The 19,846-nt window shown below is 41.7% G+C and overlaps 1 protein-coding gene across 9 annotated transcripts in view; it reads left to right on the plus strand.

Annotated features, from left to right (window-relative positions):
- The window catches only part of L1CAM (L1 cell adhesion molecule), a 721,289-nt gene extending 702,062 nt beyond the window's left edge, over window positions 1-19,227 (plus strand). For 8 of the 9 annotated variants that reach the window (XM_089685157.1, XM_089685163.1, XM_089685158.1 and 5 more), the window contains one exon: window positions 15,413-19,227. In XM_089685157.1, coding sequence (XP_089541283.1) covers window positions 15,413-15,644 — 232 coding nt within the window. In that variant the 3' untranslated portion in view covers window positions 15,645-19,227. Of the gene's footprint in view, window positions 1-10,932; window positions 11,183-15,412 lie in introns of those variants that run through there. The other variant, XM_089685161.1, reaches the window with a different exon arrangement.
- The last annotated feature ends 619 nt before the right edge of the window (window positions 19,228-19,846 follow it).

Genomic DNA, 19,846 nt, shown 5'->3' on the forward strand with positions numbered 1-19,846 from the left:
ATCAAACTTTCACTTTTTAATACTTGGTTGCAAATCCTTTGCAGTCAATTACAGCCTGAATTTTGGAACGCATAGACATAACCAGACGCTGGGTTTCATCCCTGGTGATGCTCTGCCAGGCCTCTACTGCAACTGTCTTCAGTTCCTGCTTGTTCTTGGGGCATTTTCCCTTCAGTTTTGTCTTCAGCAAGTGAAATGCATGCTCAGTCGGATTCAGGTCAGGTGATTGACTTGGCCATTGCATAACATTCCACTTCTTTCCCTTAAAAAACTCTTTGGTTACTTTTGCAGTATGCTTTGGGTCATTGTCCATCTGCACTGTGAAGCGGCGTCCAATGAGTTCTGAAGCATTTGGCTGAATATGAGCAGATAATATTGCCCGAAACACTTCAGAATTCATCCTGCTGCTTTTGTCAGCAGTCACATCATCAATATATACAAGAGAACCAGTTCCACTGGCAGCCATACATGCCCACGCCATGACACTACCACCACCATGCTTCACTGATGAGGTGGTATGCTTAGGATCATGAGCAGTTCCTTTACTTCTCCTCTTTTCTTCCCATCACTCTGGTACAAGTTGAATGTGGTCTCATCTGTCCATAGGATGTTGTTCCCAAACTGTGAAGGCTTTTTTAGATGTCGTTTGGCAAGCTCTAATCTGGCCTTCCTGTTTTTGAGGCTCACCAATGGTTTACATCTTGTGGTGAACGCTCTGTATTCACTCTGGTGAAGTCTTCTGTTGATTGTTGACTTTGACACACATACACCTACCTCCTGGAGAGTGTTCTTGATCTGGCCATCTGTTGTGAAGGGTGTTTTCTTCACCAGGGAAAGAATTCTTCGGTCATCCACCACAGTTGTTTTCCGTGGTTTTCCGGGTCTTTTGGTGTTGCTGAGCTCACCGGTGCGTTCCTTCTTTTTAAGAATGTTCCAAACAGTTGTTTTGGCCACGCCTAATGTTTTTGCTATCTCTCTGATGGGTTTGTTTTGTTTTTTCAGCCTAATGATGGCTTGCTTCACTGATAGTGACAGCTCTTTGGATCTCATCTTGAGAGTTGACAGCAACAGATTCCAAATGCAAATAGCACACTTGAAATGAACTCTGGGCCTTTTATCTGCTTATTGTAATTGGGATAATGAGGGAATAACACACACCTGGCCATGGAATGGCTGAGAAGCCAATTGTCCCATTATTTTTGGTCCCTTAACAAGTGGGAGGCACATATGCAAACTGTTGTAATTCCTACACCGTTCACCTGATTTGGATGTAAATACCCTCAAATTAAAGCTGACGGTCTGCAGTTAAATACTATGGGGGCTCTCAGAAATTGTAGAGTTAGGACCACAGATTATCAGGGTGCCGTGACATGGCTCTCTGGCTTACGTATGTATTTGCAAATGTGTGCTAACTAAGCCCCTGTTATAAACGCATACTGTTAGACAGGCTAATTCGGTTGTTGGCAAGCTGGCTGGCAATTTGTCCAAGAACATTGTTCCTTCCCCTTCATTTACTATACAGGTCCAGGGCTGTGGTCCATTTCTGTGGTTATCAGACACTAAAGACTTTTTTTGGGTTATATTCACCCTGACAGGCTAAGCTTGGCTATAGTAGGCCCAACCTTGTAGATAAGGTAAGACCGGGTTTCTCTGTATAAACAATAGTTTAAAATGGTGTGCACTGTCAATATGTACCACATGCCTAACTGTTAATACAATACAAAAATTTTAAAAAAATTTGACTTCTTAGGTGTTACTTAGAGTAAACAAGCATAATATCTTTTAATACATATCTTTATTAGTATTTCTTCTTAGCATTAAAATCATTATAGAATGAAACAGAGATAACTGGCATACATGTAAGGTCAAGTAATATGTAACAGTGAAACTATAAATAAAAAACTTTCACCCATAAAGTCTGTCTACCACTCCCCCCTGCATAATCACATAGTATTCTTTAACAAGAAGTTAAATTGGCCCTGTTTATAGAAAATAAGTAGCCTTTTAGAGGGTTGAGGGCACTGTTGTTCAATGCGTTTCTCAGGCTCAGTGGCCTGCTTCATCAGGAGAATTCAAATGTTTACATTTAATTTACTCATAATTAACTTTTCTAACACAATTCTTCTACATTTAAAAGCTTACCTGGATATATAGGTGGGATATGTGCCCCTAGCAGTGTGCCTAGACTCCGACAAAAGCAATAAGGGTTATGTGGACTGCCTTTCCTGGTCCAGGGATAAGCATAGGGAACCTAGAAGGAGTCACTGACTGAAGGACCTAGTGGGATCACTCACAGATGTAGTAAATAAGGAATAGACTTGCTATCTCTTATTAGGAATATCTCTTATGTAGGAATAAACTAAAATCCCCAATAAGATCTCAGTCATCTATATCTATATTATGTTAGATAATGTATATACACAGTACTATGCAAACGTTGGAATGTTTGAAACGTGTGAAGAAATGCTGTAAAGGAAGAATGGTTCAAAATTCTAAATATTTTAATTGTTTATTTCTAGCAATTTGCAAAATGAGCGAGTAGAATAAAAATCTAAATCAAATCAATAATTGATGTGACTACCCTTTGGCTTCAAGCCAGCATCAAATCTTACACTTGCACAAAGTCAGGGATTTTGTAGGATTAGAGTCAGGTGTATGATTAACCAATTATAATGAGGTGCCAATGATCATCAATTTCATATGTAGGTTGAAACATAGTATTTAACTGAACCAGAAACAGATGTGTAGGAGGCTTAAAACTAGGTGAGAAACAGCCAAACTTTGCAACTAAGATGAGGTTGTGACAGAATGTTTCATGTCACAGATCATACGTCATGGCAAGACTGAACACAACTAAAAGACACAAGGTAGTTATGCTTCATCAGCAATGTATCTCCCAGGCAAAGATTTCAAAGCAGACTGAGGTTTTAAGATGTGCTGTTCAAGCTCTTTTGAAGAAACGGACAATGTTGAGAACCATAGATGCAGTGGTTGGCCAAGGAAACTTAATGCAGCCAATGAAAGACTTATCATGCTGAGTTCTCTTTGACATCAGAAGATGTCCAGCAGTGCCATCAGCACGGAACTGTTGGAAACCATTGGGACCCAGATACGCCCATCTACTGTGTGGAGGAGTCTGGCTAGAAGTGGTCTTCATGGAAGAATTTCTGCAAAAAAGTCCTGTCCTGACATGAAATAAGACTAAGCGACTCAACTATGCATGGAAACAGGAATTGGGGTGCAGAAAAATGCAGCAGGTGCTCTGGACTGTTGTCAAAATTTGAAATATTTGGCTGTATCAGGAGGCAGTTTGTTTGCTGGAGAGCGGTACAATAATGGGGGTCTGCAGGCAACAGTGAAGCATGGTGGAGGTTTCTTACAGGTTTGAGGCTGCATTTCTGCAAATAAAGTTGGAGACTTGGTCAGGATCAATGGTGTCATCAGTGCTGAGCAATACAGGCAGATACCTATCTATCACGCTATACCATCAGGGAGGTGTGTGATTGGCTTCAAATTGATTCTGCAGCAGGACATTGATACCAAACATACAGCCAATGCCATTGAAAACATCTTCAGCAAAAAGAACAAGGAGTCCTGGAAGTGATGGTTTGGTCCCCATAGAGCCCTAATCTCATCGCATCTGCTGGGATTACATGAAGAGACTAAAGTATTGAGGCAGCCTGCACCCACAGAAGATCTGTGGTTAGTTCTCAAAACTGTTTGAAACAACCTTTCTGCCGAGTTGTTTCAAACAACTCTTGTTTGCTCTTTTGAAGGCAAAGGGTGGTCACATCAAATATTGATTTGATTTGCATTTCTCTTGTTAATTGACATACATAAAGTATTAAAGTGTGTGATATATACATACACATAGTATATCTCACCTTGTGGAGAATCTCCATTAGAGAAGGGGGAGGTGCCACCCAATTGGCAGGATTTAAAAAGTATATGTACTCTCTGATCCTACAATTTTCAAAAGAATAAAAAATGTAATAAGAAGTGGATTTGGGTAAGTGTGTGCTAAGTAAGTGACATATTAATTGTCCTCACAAGTCAAGGAGTAGCACATTTTGGGCTGTGCTTAACTCCCATGTGTGAGGATGAATAACAACTTCCTTTCCATTAATATCCCCCACCAGGATTGATCACAAAACGCCATGCAATGTGCGTAATTTCTGGTTTATCGACGGAACTTAGCCTAGAATGATGCACCTGCAAAAGAGGCAGGTATATGGAGGATGTGTAATGTACTCCTGCATCTAAAGATGGACATTCCCCCAGTGAATCCAAGGCCATGGCTTAAAGTACAGCCATGACTATATGGGTAAAAAAGACCCCATCAAAGATATTGGGAAGGGAAAAGAAATCCAGAAAAGAAGACTAAGAGGGAAAACTGTGTGGGCAAAAATAATTCCACCATGCTGCCCTTGTTGTCACTGGGTGTCACATTAGGGGATCCCTGCACAGGACGTTATTTGTTGTTTTACGGTTACATCTTACTTGACCTTACAGGTACGCCAGATATTTCTTTTTGAATGTATGATGATTTTAATAGGAAGAAGAAACACTAATAAAGATGTGTTTTTTAACAGGTATTATGCAGGGTTTCTCTTTATGAGGGTAGAGGTACCTCTTCCTGGCTTTTTATTACATCATCCACAGTGTATTCCACACTATTCAGTTTTACAGGATTAGGAGTTCTTCACTTTATTGTGGTGACCCTTGCCATTGAGTTTCTAACATTTCCTGGTGCAGGCAATTTAAATTTGGTGGTTTTCTCCTTCTAATTAGTCTCAGGAGGATGAGGTAACTACATCACACCTCCTGGACGATGCATTCCTGCCTGCCTTTCCTGCCAAAAATGCATACAGCATGTTTCTGCACTTCTGCTGGCCAAAATAAGGGATCTTCTAGCGTTTTCATTAGATGTTCTGATGATTCTTTGGCTCAAATCAAGTTGGTTTATGCTTTTCCTCCAAGAACGATCCTCCCTTGACGTTGCACAAGATAGAAGAGGAAAGGTTTCTCGTGATTCACATTGCACTAAATGGGCCCAGAAAAACGTGGTTGTCAAGGTCCTACCTTTCCTCAGGGTTTGTGCTGCTCCATGTGCTGGCATCCATCTTGGGTGTCTGCTAAGCATTGTGGGATCCTTTATGCTCTCAGTCCTCTGCAGCTCCTCCCAGGAGGGTGCGGCTTATCACATTTAAGTCTGTCGGTTGCAGCCGTTCTTTGCATTCGTGTCCTGTATGTTGCATTGCAGCAAGCTCTTGTTGTGCTCTCGTTGCTCTTCTGGAAACCGACTCGGCTTTGATAAAGACTCCTCTTGCTCTGACCTTTGGCCCGTTCTGACCATTCACTGCGTTATTCCATTACCTGACCTCCCGTTGCTGAACCCGGCCCGTGACCTGAGTATTCTTGCCTACCGTCTTGTACTGTCTGTTCCGCTGTTATCAACCTGGCCTGTCCAACCACGCTATACGTCTTCCCATCTGGCCCCTACCCGTTATACGCCATTGGCGGCAGCCGTTACCGCAGCCGGGGTTACTCTGGGGTCGTGACCTGGTCTCAGGCTGCGTCAAGTCCATCATCAGGGGCCCTGGTGAAGGGCAGCCTGGGGCTTAGACTCCGCGCCCTGAAGGACTCCGGTCTGTGGGTCACCAGAGGCTGTCACCAGTCGGTGCGTGACCTTACCATAAGGCCTGCCTGACCATTCCACTAGTCCTGACACTGGTACACAGGTATACATTAATGTCTGGTTGATGAGCCCTGGCCTCTTCAAGCAGACCAGAATTACTAGCCCAGGGCCCCTAATGATATAAATATCAGTAATAAATAAATAATAATTTATGAATTACATTTCTCATGGAAACAGGAGTTCATAAGGTGTTTCCACGGTCAGGGGATCAGATGTTTAAGGCAAAATTGCATCCTATACTATACTGTACATAGGTGAACAAGTACCCATTTAAACGTTATTTACGATAAACAAGTACCACATATCCTACAGGATTCCATCCTGTTTCTCAGTTGCTGGCTTTCATGGCATGGCTGTTGAAACCCAAGTTCTAAAGGATAGGGTATATCTGACTCTGTTATTCACACCTTATTCAGAGCAAGAAAATCGAACTCCCTCAAGAATTACCATCGCACATGGAAGATAGGAAGCATAGTCTCCTTAAGGGACAGGTTTCTGCCTTATCCATTTTATTCCACAAACTTGCCTCGCAATCCCTAATCCCTTTTGCTCATATAAATACCCCAATATGTCCACCTCCTGTATCACCTTGGAACCTGAACATGGTGCTCATTTGTTCTTAATTTATATATGTATACTACTAGGGATGACCACACACTGTGCAATCTCATTTCAGTCTACCTTAAACTTTATGGTGCAGGGGCGTGAGTGAATTGTTCAATTATATTCTCCTATTGTCTGGTTTTGGTGATTCTAAGGGAAATTGTACAGAGTTTTTTTTTTATGTATATTTTATTTTTTATCATTTTGGGGTATTCCCTGTCCCCTGTTTTTTTCATCTAGATCATACATCAGGTGTAAATTTCTCCAAATATATGTTGATGTCACAAATACCCCTAACACAGGTGGTCAGACTCTGTAGCTGGCTTCTGTTTTTCACCTATAGTAGCCCCCTTTCCCATAAGGCAAGCAGGACTACTGGTACTCGGTTGGCACCAGGTCTTATACACAATGCTATAGTGCCTGGCTGCCACGCTGGGGAAGGTGGAAACTGAGCACAGCAAACATGTACTTGTGGCTGGCAAACAGGCAGAGTGGTTCGATGACAGTCCAGGTACAAGTCAGGCAAGGTTCACAATAGTCAGGGTCATATTCGTACAGGCAGGAGTTCAGAGAGTAGACTATATCTGATCTAAGGTCCCTAACGAGAGAATCCAAACTAACAGGCAGGGCAGACAAACAGGAAACTTGGAGCACATGTCACAAATGCAATATCACAAACATGAGACTGCAGACTTGGCTGGCTTAAACTAGGTTTGGTTTCCACCCTAGATTGGCCACATCAATCACCTTGCAGGTGGACAGACAGGGAGAATGTATCACAGCCAAAACCAGGATGGTAGAATGAGACCAGCAGCTGTGATGGAGAAGGAGTGGTACATGCTCCTGACATTACCCCCTCTGAGGAGGGGCCCCCAGACCCATAGAGCCAAGGCTTGACATTGGGCACCAAACCATGAGGGAGAGACTGGACATCTGGCACCGGACCATGAGGGGCATCCGGTAAGGGACCATCAGGCTGGGCATCCAGCACAGGACCATCAGGCTTGACAATGGTCAGGGGATCAACAAGGTCAGGTTGGTTAGCAGATAGTCTATGGTTCCAAACTAAAAAGTAGACAGAGAACCAGTAATGTCAGGCTAGATAGCAGGTGACCTGTCACTGGAGTCAAGCTGGATAGCAGGAATACAGGCTGGATGCAGAGTGGCTTGAAGAAAAGGTCGAGGGTCACAACTGGCCTAATGCAGAATATCCAAGGGATCATCCATCCAAACTTCCTAGAAAGATTTGAGCAGATGTAGGTGCAGTAGGGTGAGTAGGGTTATAGAATATCCTGCTTATGAAAAAGCAGGAGGCTCAGTTGGCATGGGTTGGACTGGAATAACTAGTACAGCGGCAGACTGGACCACATCGGCAGGTGTAGCAACAGACTGGACCGCATCAGCAGGTGTACCAACAGACTTGACTGCATCTGCAGGTGTAGAGGAAGCAGAACTTGAGGAAAAGTTAGCCTAGATGTTCCAATTCCAATTTATTTACAGTATATGGTATTAAAGTTTAAGCCAAGGATAACCTGAGATAGACAGAAGATGTTAGCAAGCAGATTGTCTCCCTATGAAATTCTCCAATGATCAGAGTAATAGGTACAGTGTACAAGGTGACCAGGCCCATGGACAAGGGTGAGTTATCAACAGCTAAGACAGAAAAGGGTTTGTCCACATTAGACAAGAGAACCTCTAGCAGATGTGCTAGGTCACTGTCAGTGAAATTGCTAGCGGCACCAGAATCTATGAAAGGTGAGGGGAAAACGTGGCAACTAAGTTGCACAGAAACAGGAACAAATAGTTTGTCTCAGGGGAAACCTGGCACACCATAGTCTAGAGAAGCAGACCCTACCACTAGACTCTTGGCATTTCCAGGCTTATTGGGGCAGCTGCCTGTTATTTTTAAAAAACATTTTTTGGCACAGCTGTCAACCCATCATGCCAGGGTGCTATATGCAATCCTGGACTCTGAAATTTCCTTTTGTCCCCACATCCAATTACTGTCCAAAGCTTGTAGCCTCAACATCTGCAATGTCTCCAAAATATGTTCCTTCCTAACCAATGACACCACAAAACTTCTAATTCACTCCCTGTTTATCTCTCACCTCTCCACCAGCACTACAGAAGTAAATAAGGAAGCTACACAAGTTTTAATATTGGAGGACCATAGGTGCTGACAGCTCACATCCTGAGGAAGGGAACCCTGGATCTCCAAAACCGGTAGATGAGAGTAGCTGTCAGAGGCATTGTTGCATGTGCATGTGCTGGAACTCTCTTAGGCAACATTACTTTCTGTCCGGCCACTAGACTGGCTCCAAATTAGTGTCTGAGACCCAGATATTTCAGCTGACTTACAACCACTGTGTCAAGCCTGGGGAACACACCACCCTGAGCACTCTTGCTATTGCCTAAGATGGGGGTCAGTAACCAGTAGATCACGACCAGGTGGCTGGTGGATTGTGATCTTGGCTTGCTGATCCGCCATCCCAGAACATCAAATAGAGTGCAATGGAGAGGGACTTGTAAAATTGAAACTGTGGTAGGGAGCAGGAGCTGCATAAGCTGATGCCTCCTCTGTAGTGCTGGCTCTTGTCCCATGCGGAGTGATACTAACTGCACTCCACCTCTTATCTCCGCTAGCAGTCTCCAGAGTGGTGCCAGCAGCAGGAAAGAAGATATCTTCATGTCGGTGTGAAGCAATATACTAGACATAATAGTATAGGGCTGCTTTCACACTGCTGCTCTGCGGTTACCCCCACACTGCGGGTGCAGTGCAGTGCACTTGCAGCTTTCCTGCTATGCTTAGCCATAGACTTCTATTATATCCTGCAGGTTTGGTGCACTTTCTAAAAATGCACCAAAACTCCTGAATGCAGGAGTTTTGGTGTGCTTTCAGAAAGTGCACCACACCTACTGGATATAATCGGAAGTCTATGGCAAAGCGCAGCTAGCCCAGAAAAGTTGCAGATGCACTGTGCTGCACCCACAGTGCAGGTAAACCCCAGCATCAGTGTGAAAGGGGCTTTAAACAGTAAGGGTTCATTTACATTTGCAGTCTGGGGAGTGGTAAAACCCCATAGTTAAGTGTTTTATGCCATCTGTCCCAACCTCACCCCCTTTAGCTTCAGTGGCCAGGGGTATACACATGTTGCAGCCACAGCAGGAGTTATATGCCTTGTCTTAGTTGTTGGGTGCAGCACCTGCCAAGCATGACCCTTTCAAGTGAAGGGGGTTTAATTCCTGCTGCAGCATGTGTACACCTTCGGATGCTGCCTCAGCAGATAAAGAGGGTAGGGATTGAGGGTGGTTAAACCACGACTCAACCGCAGGGTTTTACCCCCCCAACTTGTGAGCAAGCCCTAAGAGTACCGCTGCTGAATGCAACTATGGGCTCATTCACAAGTTCAGCAGGCACTGCTGCTCCTCTGAAAAGCGATCCGAGTGTGTTTGACAGGTGGTGAGAAGGTGATATGTTGTGATATTGTAGTACGGCAATTAGAGATTTAAATCAGGCAGTGAGGAGGCAACACTGTGCCCGGTGATCTGTGACTTCTCCCATGTTGTCCAGGTAGATCTCCACATCTTTAAGGTTGCCTACCCCTGGCCTAAGGTAATCAGCCATTACCTGCTTTCGCTTCTCTCTGAGAGTAATTTGTGTCCTGTGTTTACACACTACTCAGCAAGCTGTTAGTTTGTAACCAGAAATAGTCACATTATTCCTATCTACACTCCTGTCATACACAGAACCTTCAACCTACCTACCTCTCATTTTTTTTTCCTATACCCCCACTTACTGGCAGGCAATGTCTGTACAATTTGGCCTCTTAAACACGGGCTTTCTGTATGTCAGTTTTTCATCTGTCAGTTTACGGATGAAAAACAGATATCCATGTATTTCTATGGACTAGCGGATGTCATCGGATGATCATCCATTTACATCCAGTAATCTCCGCATCCATTAACATCTGTTTTTTTGAATGGAAGAAAACCCTATTTTTCTTCCGCAAAAAAACCCGGAACAAACGAAAAACGGATGTCAACGGATTGTAGCCCGGCAGGTCAGGAAAGGCACCGAAGCACCTTGTCTCCAGGTTGTTGGGGACAAGGGCCTCTTCCCCACAACCCTGGGCTGTGGTTGTGGGGGTCTGTGGGCAGGGGGCTTGTTGGAATCTAGAAGCCCCCAGATCTCGGCCCCCCCCATGTGAATGTATCCCATTCACAGAATAAAAAGACAGGAGACCGTTTTTGACAAGTCCTTTATTAAAAGAAGGAAAATAAAAGAATGTCCCCCGAAGTAAATCCAATCTCAATCACGGTGCCCGCTGCCGCCCCGAAAAAAAGGAAAAAAAAAAAGGCTCTGGCTCTTTGCCGTCTGACTGCTCTTATGGCTTGTCAGTTCTTAAATATGTAAGGGGCGGGGCCACCCAGTGACATCACTTGTGTGACCCCACCCGCTTATGACATCGACCGGGGCATGCTGGGTCAATGATGTCATATGGGGCGGGGGCACATACATGATGGCCCTGCCCCTTACATATTTAATAACTGTTAAGCCAGCGGAGCAGTCAGACGGCGGGAGCCAGCGTCGGGAGCAGAGCCTTTTATTTTTCTTTTTTCTCTTTTTTCAGGTAGCAGCGGCAGCAGGCAGCGGGCAGCGTGATTGACGATGCATCTACTTCAAGGGACATTCTTTTATTTTTCTTCTTTTAATAAAGGACTTGTCAAAGACTGTCTCCTGTCTTTTTTCACACTACACTTTTTTTTTTGTGAATGGGTAGCGATACCATGTACCCCATACTCTTTCACATGGGGGGCCAGGATCTGGGGTGTATGTTTCCGGAGGAGGGGGGCGCTCGCTCTCCCCCGCCCCCCTTTTCTGACCTGCCGGGCAGCATGCTTGGATAAGGGTCTGGTATGTATTGTGGGGGGACACCACGACATTTTTTTTTTAAATTTTGCCGTGGGTGTGCCCCTCAAAATCCAAACCAGATCCACGCCATTTTTTTAATTATTTTTTAATTGCCGGCAGTTTTTTTTTCTAATTCAGCTGTCAGATGGGAACCCTGCTGACAGCTGATGATTTATAGGTTGTTAGGGGCTTGGCGGCCACCCTTTCCTTAACCCATGACAGTACTGACAGATAAAGTACATATCTCATGCCTGGACCACTACTTAATTACCACATGCATTTAATTATTTCCTTTTGTGAATTGACTTCAGATGTCTTGCAAATCGCACCTGAAATCGACATGTCATCCAACTTTGAAATCATGTGACTTTGAAATGGCATGATTTCAAAGTCGGGCTTGATGTGAATGGGTATTAACAGACCAAAAACGGATGTAGACAGATGAAAAACAGATGAAAAAATGGCTGTAAACTCACCTGTTTTTTCTTTGAAAAACTTGACTGAACTCATGAAAAAAACGGAGCGCCCGTGTGAAAGGACCCTTCGGATACCCACCCAGCCCCCAGATCCAGCGTTGTCCTGCTGACATCCGCTTTAAGTGATCTTTAGTTTTCACTGACTACTCAATCTCCTTTACTTCCCTTTGAATAGATTTATAGGAAAGTAGAATTGTTTTTATTTAAATTTAAGGGTGTTTAGTATAGCTTTCTAATCGAATACAGTTTAGTGCTGAGATTATCTCTTTCATGTAATTTTTGTAACCTTTCCCACATTTCTTTAGTAGCAGTTTCAAACTTATATATACACTATGTTGTCAAAAGTATTGGGATGCCTGCCTTTACATGCACATGAACTTTAATGGCATCCCAGTCTTAGTCCGTAGGGCTCAATATTGAGTTGGCCCACCCTTTGCAGCTGTAACAACTTCAACTCTTTTAGGAAGATTGTCCATAAGGTTTAGGAGTGTAATTATGGGAATGTTTGACCATTCTTCCAGAATCGCATTTGTGAGGTCAGACACTGATGTCGGACGAGAATGCCAGGTTAGCAGCCTCTGCTTTAATTAATTCCAAAAATATTTTATCGGGTTGAGGTCAGGACTCTGTGCAGGACAGTCCAGTTCCTCCACCCTAAACTCACTCATCCATATATTTTATGGACCTTACTTTTTGCACTGGTGTGCAGTCATGTTGGAACAGGAAGGAGCCATCCCCAAACTGTTCCCACAAAGTTGGGAGCATGCAATTGTCCAAAATGTCTTGGTATGCTGATGCCTTAAGAGTTCCTTTCACTGGAACTAAGGGGCCAAGCCCAACCCCTGAAAAACAAGCCCACACCTTAATCTCCCCTCCACCAAACTTTACACTTGGCACAATGCAGTCAGGTAAGTACCGTTCTCCTGGCAACCACCACACCCAGACACGTCCATCAGATTTTCAGACAGAGAAGCATGATTCGACACTCCAGAGAACACATCTCTACTGCTCTAGAGTCCAGTGGCTGCATGCTTTACATCACTGCATCCGACACTTTGCATTGCACTTGGTGATGTAAGGTGATCCAAATGCAGCTGCTCGGCCATTGAAACCCATTCCATGAAGCTTTCTACTCACTGTTGTGCTAATCTGAAGGCCACATGAAGTTTGGAGCTTTTTAGCTATTGACTCTGCAAACAGTTGGTGACTTCTGCACCAGAAGTCGCACTGTGCACTTCAGCATGCACTGACCCCACTCTGTCATTCTAAGTGGCCTACTACTAGGTGGCTGAGTTGTTGTTGTTTCCAGTTGCATTCACTGTGTTATAATACCACTAATTGTTGGACATGGAATATTTAGTAGCAAGTAAATTTCAAGGATGGACTTATTGAACAGGTGGAAACATTACGGTACCACGCTTGAATTCACTGAGCCCCTAAGAGGAGCCCAGTCTTTCACAAATGTTTGTAGAAGTCTACATGCCTTGATTCTATTCACCTGTGGCCATGAAGGTGATTGGAACACCTGAATCCAATGATTTGGAGGGGTGTCCCAATACTTTTGGCAATATAGTGTATGTATGATTTGATCTTTTTTTTTTGCTAAGAGAGATTGTACTCTGAGCTTTCTGATCTTTCTCTATCCATTTCTCACGGGTGTTCTGGCCTGACTTCTTTTCTACTTTTCCACTTACCTTCTCTTATTAGCAGCATTTTCATCTTAAATATCCAAGACTGGTAGTTCTGATTTGTCAGATTTGCAAATGAAAGCTTTGTTGCAGCTGTGTTACTGGCCATTTGCTTTTATTCTAATGCAGTCTTCTTTTAGTTGCTGTATCTTGCACTTATTTGCTGTAGCCGGCTATGACTGATCCTGGGCCCATAACCTGTTAGAATTTATGTTTACAGCTCTACAGGACAGATAGACACATGTGAACAGTGCTGCTTCACTGCAACCAGGAAAGGAAGTCATAGAGCATGTCATAGATGCAGCTACAAACTTATAGACACTGCCATCTACTGGTTGAAGAATAGATCTCTATTGAATACTGATGTAGTTATTGCACAACCTACAGTACATGAACGCTGTATTCCAACCAATAACCAATCAAAGGGTCTGAGAAGTCACTAGGGGGGGGGGGTATGATCAGCCACTCCCTCACTCAACTTATGACCAGCCACTTCATCAGATACATTTTTTTAAATTCTATATTATGAGATGCCTATGTCAATTTGGAGAAGGAATGTGTCTGAGTCGCCTCCTGTATTTGGTCTTAAAATGATGATTATTTTATACAAGTGGCTGGATGCTCCTTATTAATGTAATTGATAATTCCCAGAAGATATGAATTATCTAAAAATACTGTCTCTGCAGTGAAAGATAAACAGCCAGGAATAAGCCTCAATTTCCATTGCTCGCTAAACTATTTATGACATGCTATAAAATTATTTACAACATGCCATAGTCTTGGCTAATAAGTTGTTGGTTTGGGCATTGTCAGAATAATGGATGTAATTACGTAGACCTGGACCATGCTGAAACCTAGAATATTCCTAACCTATTTGTTATGATAGCCATTAAAAAGTATCTGGTTTGTGCTGGCTCTGATAATTGGTAATTATACTAATTGGTAAATATATAAACTGATGATAACTACGACAGCTAATCAACTGCACCAATCAGGACATTCGAGGTTTCACGCCATCAACCATAAAAATTATATTATTAAAACAAGATTTTTATTTACATTCAATATCATAAAACTGTAGAAAAGTATAAATGAAATGGATTATTGTATGTGCGGTGAGCATTCTCCAGCAGCTCAGTGCTGCATGGATAGGGAAAGAGAGCGCACACTGTGCATGACCCACTTTTTAGAAAAATAAACCTGCTGCCATTAAGAGAATGCGCATACAAGCAAGGTAATTAATTTTGTAAATAACACTATTGCTAGACAATATTATATTAAACCCAAAGAAAAGAGCCAAAACATGTCCTAAAGTGTTAGCTGTAAAATTAGGTAAGAAAACAGTTGGGGCCTCATTCAGTTAAATCCTTAAACTAGCTGAGGGGCGCAAAGATGAAATGAAAGGAGAGTGTGCAGGCCAAAAAACAACCAGTTTGCAATGTCTGCTTTAGAGCATGCTACATGCTGCTACTGCTGTTGTCCTGTGCATGTACTATGTCTTTTAGATGCTCCATTGCCTTCTGTATGTCATCTCTTTTGTACAGTCTTTATTGTTTAGAATATTCTTCACATAGTTCTTATTTAACAAGGCAAAAGATAAATGTATGAGTATAAACTCATAGTGATCAATATTAAAGAAAATATATATATATTGTTCTGATGTTCACAGAGGGAGACAACTGATGGGGTGGTTTGCAAAAAAACTACACGTTTTTGTGCGTTATTAAATAAACCTGCTAGTCTTTTCATGATTTTTATATCCCACGTTATACCCTAGCATCAACTAGATTTCAACTAGTATTGATTACGTAAGTGATTCAGGCAAAAACATATATGCAAAGTAAATGTATATCTTCTTTATCACATATAAAAGTAAAAACATCTCAGAAGGAAAAAATGGGCAAAGTATTTTGTAAAATTTGCAAAAGGGCATGTACAAGGTAGTATATTAAAGCCCATTCAACCTGAACAGTACACTTTAGCCTTGAAGCTCAAAACACTAAAAACAAATTTCCTTTCCTACATCTCTTTCTAGTGATAATGATGAGAAGCCATTTACTAGCAGCCAACCTTCTCTGAATGGAGACGTAAAGCCACTTGGAAGTGATGACAGTTTGGCCGACTATGGTGGAAGTGTGGATGTCCAGTTTAATGAAGATGGGTCCTTTATTGGCCAATACAGTGGCAAAAAGGAAAAGGAAGCCACCGGAGGCAATGACAGCTCTGGCGCAACCTCTCCAGTTAACCCCAACATCACAATTGAATAGAGAAATACATTTTAAAAGGAAAGAAGGTTACAGAGGGAGGAGTAGTGGAAAGAACTGAAAGATTCTGAACAATTTATTTTTGTTTGCAAACCTACTTACCAATTTGGTGCTAGAGTGGCAAGTAGTATATTGTAAGTCTCTCTTGCACCAAAGTGGTTGAACTGCTGTTCTTTGTTGGACTGCAACTCAATGACTTGTGCGACAGAAAAATGGACCAAGAGGAGTCAATGGATGGTACCATTCAATCTCTGCTGCAATGGGATAGGTACCACTGTTCTCATTATTATTTAAGTAAAATAGATAAGGTAAAATATGGAACAAAAAACACATCATAATGAATGCACGTATATAAAATGAAAAGAAAAAAAAAAAGAAAAACCAAAGAAAGGAAAAAAAAGAAAAAAATCTCTTTCACGCCAAGTTCTGCGTTCACATGGACCTGTGTTACTTTTCTATGGTGTCTTTTCTTTGTATTGTTCTCTTTCTATGTCTTTGGGGTCTTTTGCGAAGGACATGCCAGCTACACAGATTTTCTGTGTGCAGCTTGCCAAAAAAAGAAAAATCTTAAGACTAGAACAATGTATGCATATGTGTGTTTTCTAATCACCAGAACACCTTCTGTCCTACTTTTTATTTTCTAAACATTCGCCCTGGAAGATAAATCAATTCAGAAAAGTATTATTTTTTTTTTTACACTTCCTCTCATCTGGAAGAGAGTTCATTGATGGTTTGTTCTTGAAAGGGTATTTGTAGGGTATTTGTAAATACTCCTCTTATAATCTATATCATCTGTCTTAAGGAAAGAAGTATAACATATCACAACATACATGATGGTTGTAGAAATAGTGATGTTAAACATACAGCATTAACATTTCATTAGCCTAGTTCAAACAGTAAAAAACTGGCATAATTCATAAAAACCATATTATTCCCTCCGTTTGTCGAATTTAAAGATTGATTAAAAACACACAAGGGGTACACTAATTTGCACAGATGCACCATAATATACATAAACGTACAGTCTTATTTGCCAACATTTTGTGCAGGGTTACAGTTCAGACAATGGAAATGCTGATTGTCAGAAACATTTCCAACATGTTCCTTTGAGAGAAGTCGAATAAATAATCTATATGTATTGAACGTCAGAGCCCACACACTGATTGAACTTTGGCCTGTCTAGCAGGGACTTTCAATCAGTGTATGGCTATCCTGAAACCTTGTATTTCCAGGAAGAACCACGTTTTTGAAATACCTGACTTCACAACTAAATTCATCAGAAGGAAGAAATGTTTCTTGCCCATAGCAATCAATCATATTTTACCTTTCATGATTCAAGTGCAGTTTGGAGGAATGAAACCCTAAGTCTGAATGATAAATGTGAGCAACATGGACATTTTCCTTTAGATATATTGTGTTGAGTTTTAGGGCACACATACAAACCATCAAAGTCTTGAACAGTGCAGATTGAGACAAATCTTTTCTTAGACACATTAGTCAATTATTTGTTTTTAAATCTGTTGTGTGAGCGGCACATAAGTGTAGATGTTGAACATAGGCTCTTGCTGGTCTTTTTCAAGATAAGTGAGGCACTTCTTTCCTTAATGACCAAAGGAGAACACATTTCCTTGTTTCAATTTGTCTTTTCTCAGGGGAAGGTGCATCAAAATGGGTAAGGTTCTTACATGGAGAGACTTTCCAAGTCACTTTATCTCCCTGTGCCTCAGGGTGCTCCCAATAGAATAGTTCTTACCTATAATCCTGTCTTTCTGCAATAACACACAGCAGTGTTTTTTTGCCTCACAGGTGGCTGCCTGGAGACATTAGCAGAATATTTCCAGATAAAAGTGCTTTGTATAGCTAAAAGGTACTATTTTCCCCCTGAGCAACCGCCACCCCTGTCTGTTACCACACGTGTATCTGTGGATGTTTAATTTGATTTCCTTTTTTTTGTGTGCAGAAGGGGGAGGGAGGGGGAGGTATATGAATGCTGTAAGAAAACAATGCCAGGAAAATACATGTACAAAATCATGCAATGTTTGCCATTCAGTATGGGAAAGGCATATCCCTTTCTAGTCAGTGAATACCTGATGAAATAAAAGTGATTTAGTAATATTGAAATCTATAAATAGAAAAATGTAATTATTCCTGCAGTACTACATTCCAGGCAGGGGCGGACTGACCATTTGGAAACTCGGGCACTGCCCAAGGGCCAGGGGTCAGTAGGGGGCCCCATGAGATGCCCCTGGTACCTTTTTCATAGGCTTTTTTGAGTTTGGGCAAGGACACAGGGGCCCCATGATCCCCTATTGCCCGGGGGCCCCATGAGTTGTCAGTCCACCCCTGATCCCCGGCTTAATATAGTAAAGTAACAATGTATAACAAAAAGCAGTAGTTGGGAATAGACAAACTGCATGCATTTAATATCCATTTCTTGATTTATTCCAAGAGATACATAATAGAGATTACTTACACATTCCAGGGGAAAGAATAAAATATACAGATGGAGAATGCTGTTCTATGATTGATGTATTCCTGATAAAATGTCTTGGTGGGGATGAAACAAATATCCACCATGTAAAAGTGAAATAGATTTCTGAGAGTTCTGCTTTAAGGTTAGAGGTCAGATACAAGGGGAAAAAAGTTCTCCCAAAATGCTTTGTGGTGCTGAAGGACAAACCAAGTGCTACCAGTACTGAAAGCTAATGTCCCAGTACTTATAGGTAAAGTATAGGAACAGGTGTTGCTACCTTCTATCAGCAGGAATACAACTTCATGTCTTCCTTATGGTTGCTTTAGATCCAATGGGGGAGATTTACTAAAACTGGAGAATCTGATGCAGCTGTGTATGGTAGCCAATTGGCATCTAACTTCAGCTTGTTCAGATAAGCTTTGACAATAAAACCTGGAAGCTGATTGGTTTCTATGCAGAACTGCACCTGATTTTCTCTGCTCCAGTTTTAGTAAATCTCCCCCGACGTGTATATTGATCAGTTAGCAGAAAAGCCAGTCTCAATACAGAATGTTCTACAGCAGTTTAGGCTGATACCACATGTCACTGGCTGGTAGGATATGCTTTACTTTTCAAGTATAGAGTTTGTGGCTCATCTCTAATTGACATCATCAAACTAAAGTCATAAGACTGAATGGTGGCTTTTGATTGGTTGCTGAGGGGTATTGTGCTATGAATTTTGCTTCCTTTGCCTTTTGAATATTTTTTAGTACAGGTTAGAAATGAAGAGAAGAATGAGTTGACAATGGTAATGTCTCCAGTGGGATACTGTGTTCAGATGGGGCTTTGTTTCCTGGCATTGTTTTACAGTGTATGTAAATGATCTGACTTGGTGTTGACCCTCCAGTTCTGAAGATCATAATTATCTTTTTTGCGGTCAGAGTGGAGACCGTAAGCACCACCAATTGTGCAGGGGTTAAAAGGGAATCAAGCAGCGCCAGGGAAGGTGCAAAATGTACCTTTTTGAATGTAAATAGTGTTCTGAAGTTTGTATCTGCCAGTAGAGTATAGGCCTATGTAAGTCCTGTCTATAGCTTAGTATTGTTAAAGAAAAATAAAAACTATATCATGATATACGTGGACTGCTGTGTGTTTTTCATGTACACGTCTCTTGACTAAAAAAATTTAGGTAAATATGTAAAATTAACTTTTGGATCATTTATGCACTATAGCAAGTAATACAAACATTTTCCAATTCAGTCAAAATAAAAACTTAAAATGTGCTTTTATGTTATGCTGCATATGCCGTCTGAAAGGTAAAGGCCATCCTGTTTTGTAAAGCTCATGGAAATGAGAGATATGATTTACAAGGGAAAAGATTTCAGACAAGATTACATTGTTCTCCAAAATGCTGCACTTGGGCCTAGATACAGTCACTTGAGATCTTATGTCACATAAATATTTTAGTAAAACTAATGCTATAATGCTTTATATTCAAATGTACAGAACATCACATAAGATAGGGTAGACATGTTTCCTGTATTTTCCTTATTCCTCTTAAGACTTCCTTTACCCACTTACCCTTCCAGTTCATTTGAGGAGTGAAGATGGAAACAAACCATATGGAAATAGTTATTACAATACAATAAAAAAAAAAAGAAAAATAGCCTTTTCACCTTGCAAGGGAGTTTTCCCTTAGCTCAGTGAATACGGTGAAACTCGGCTGACTGTCATCAGTGAATCATGTGCCAGC

This window comes from Staurois parvus, unplaced genomic scaffold (assembly GCF_062004578.1).
Source record: "Staurois parvus isolate SC_StPar_1 unplaced genomic scaffold, SC_StPar_1.0 ptg000364l, whole genome shotgun sequence".
In the NCBI taxonomy this organism is placed as follows: Eukaryota; Metazoa; Chordata; class Amphibia; order Anura; family Ranidae; genus Staurois; species Staurois parvus.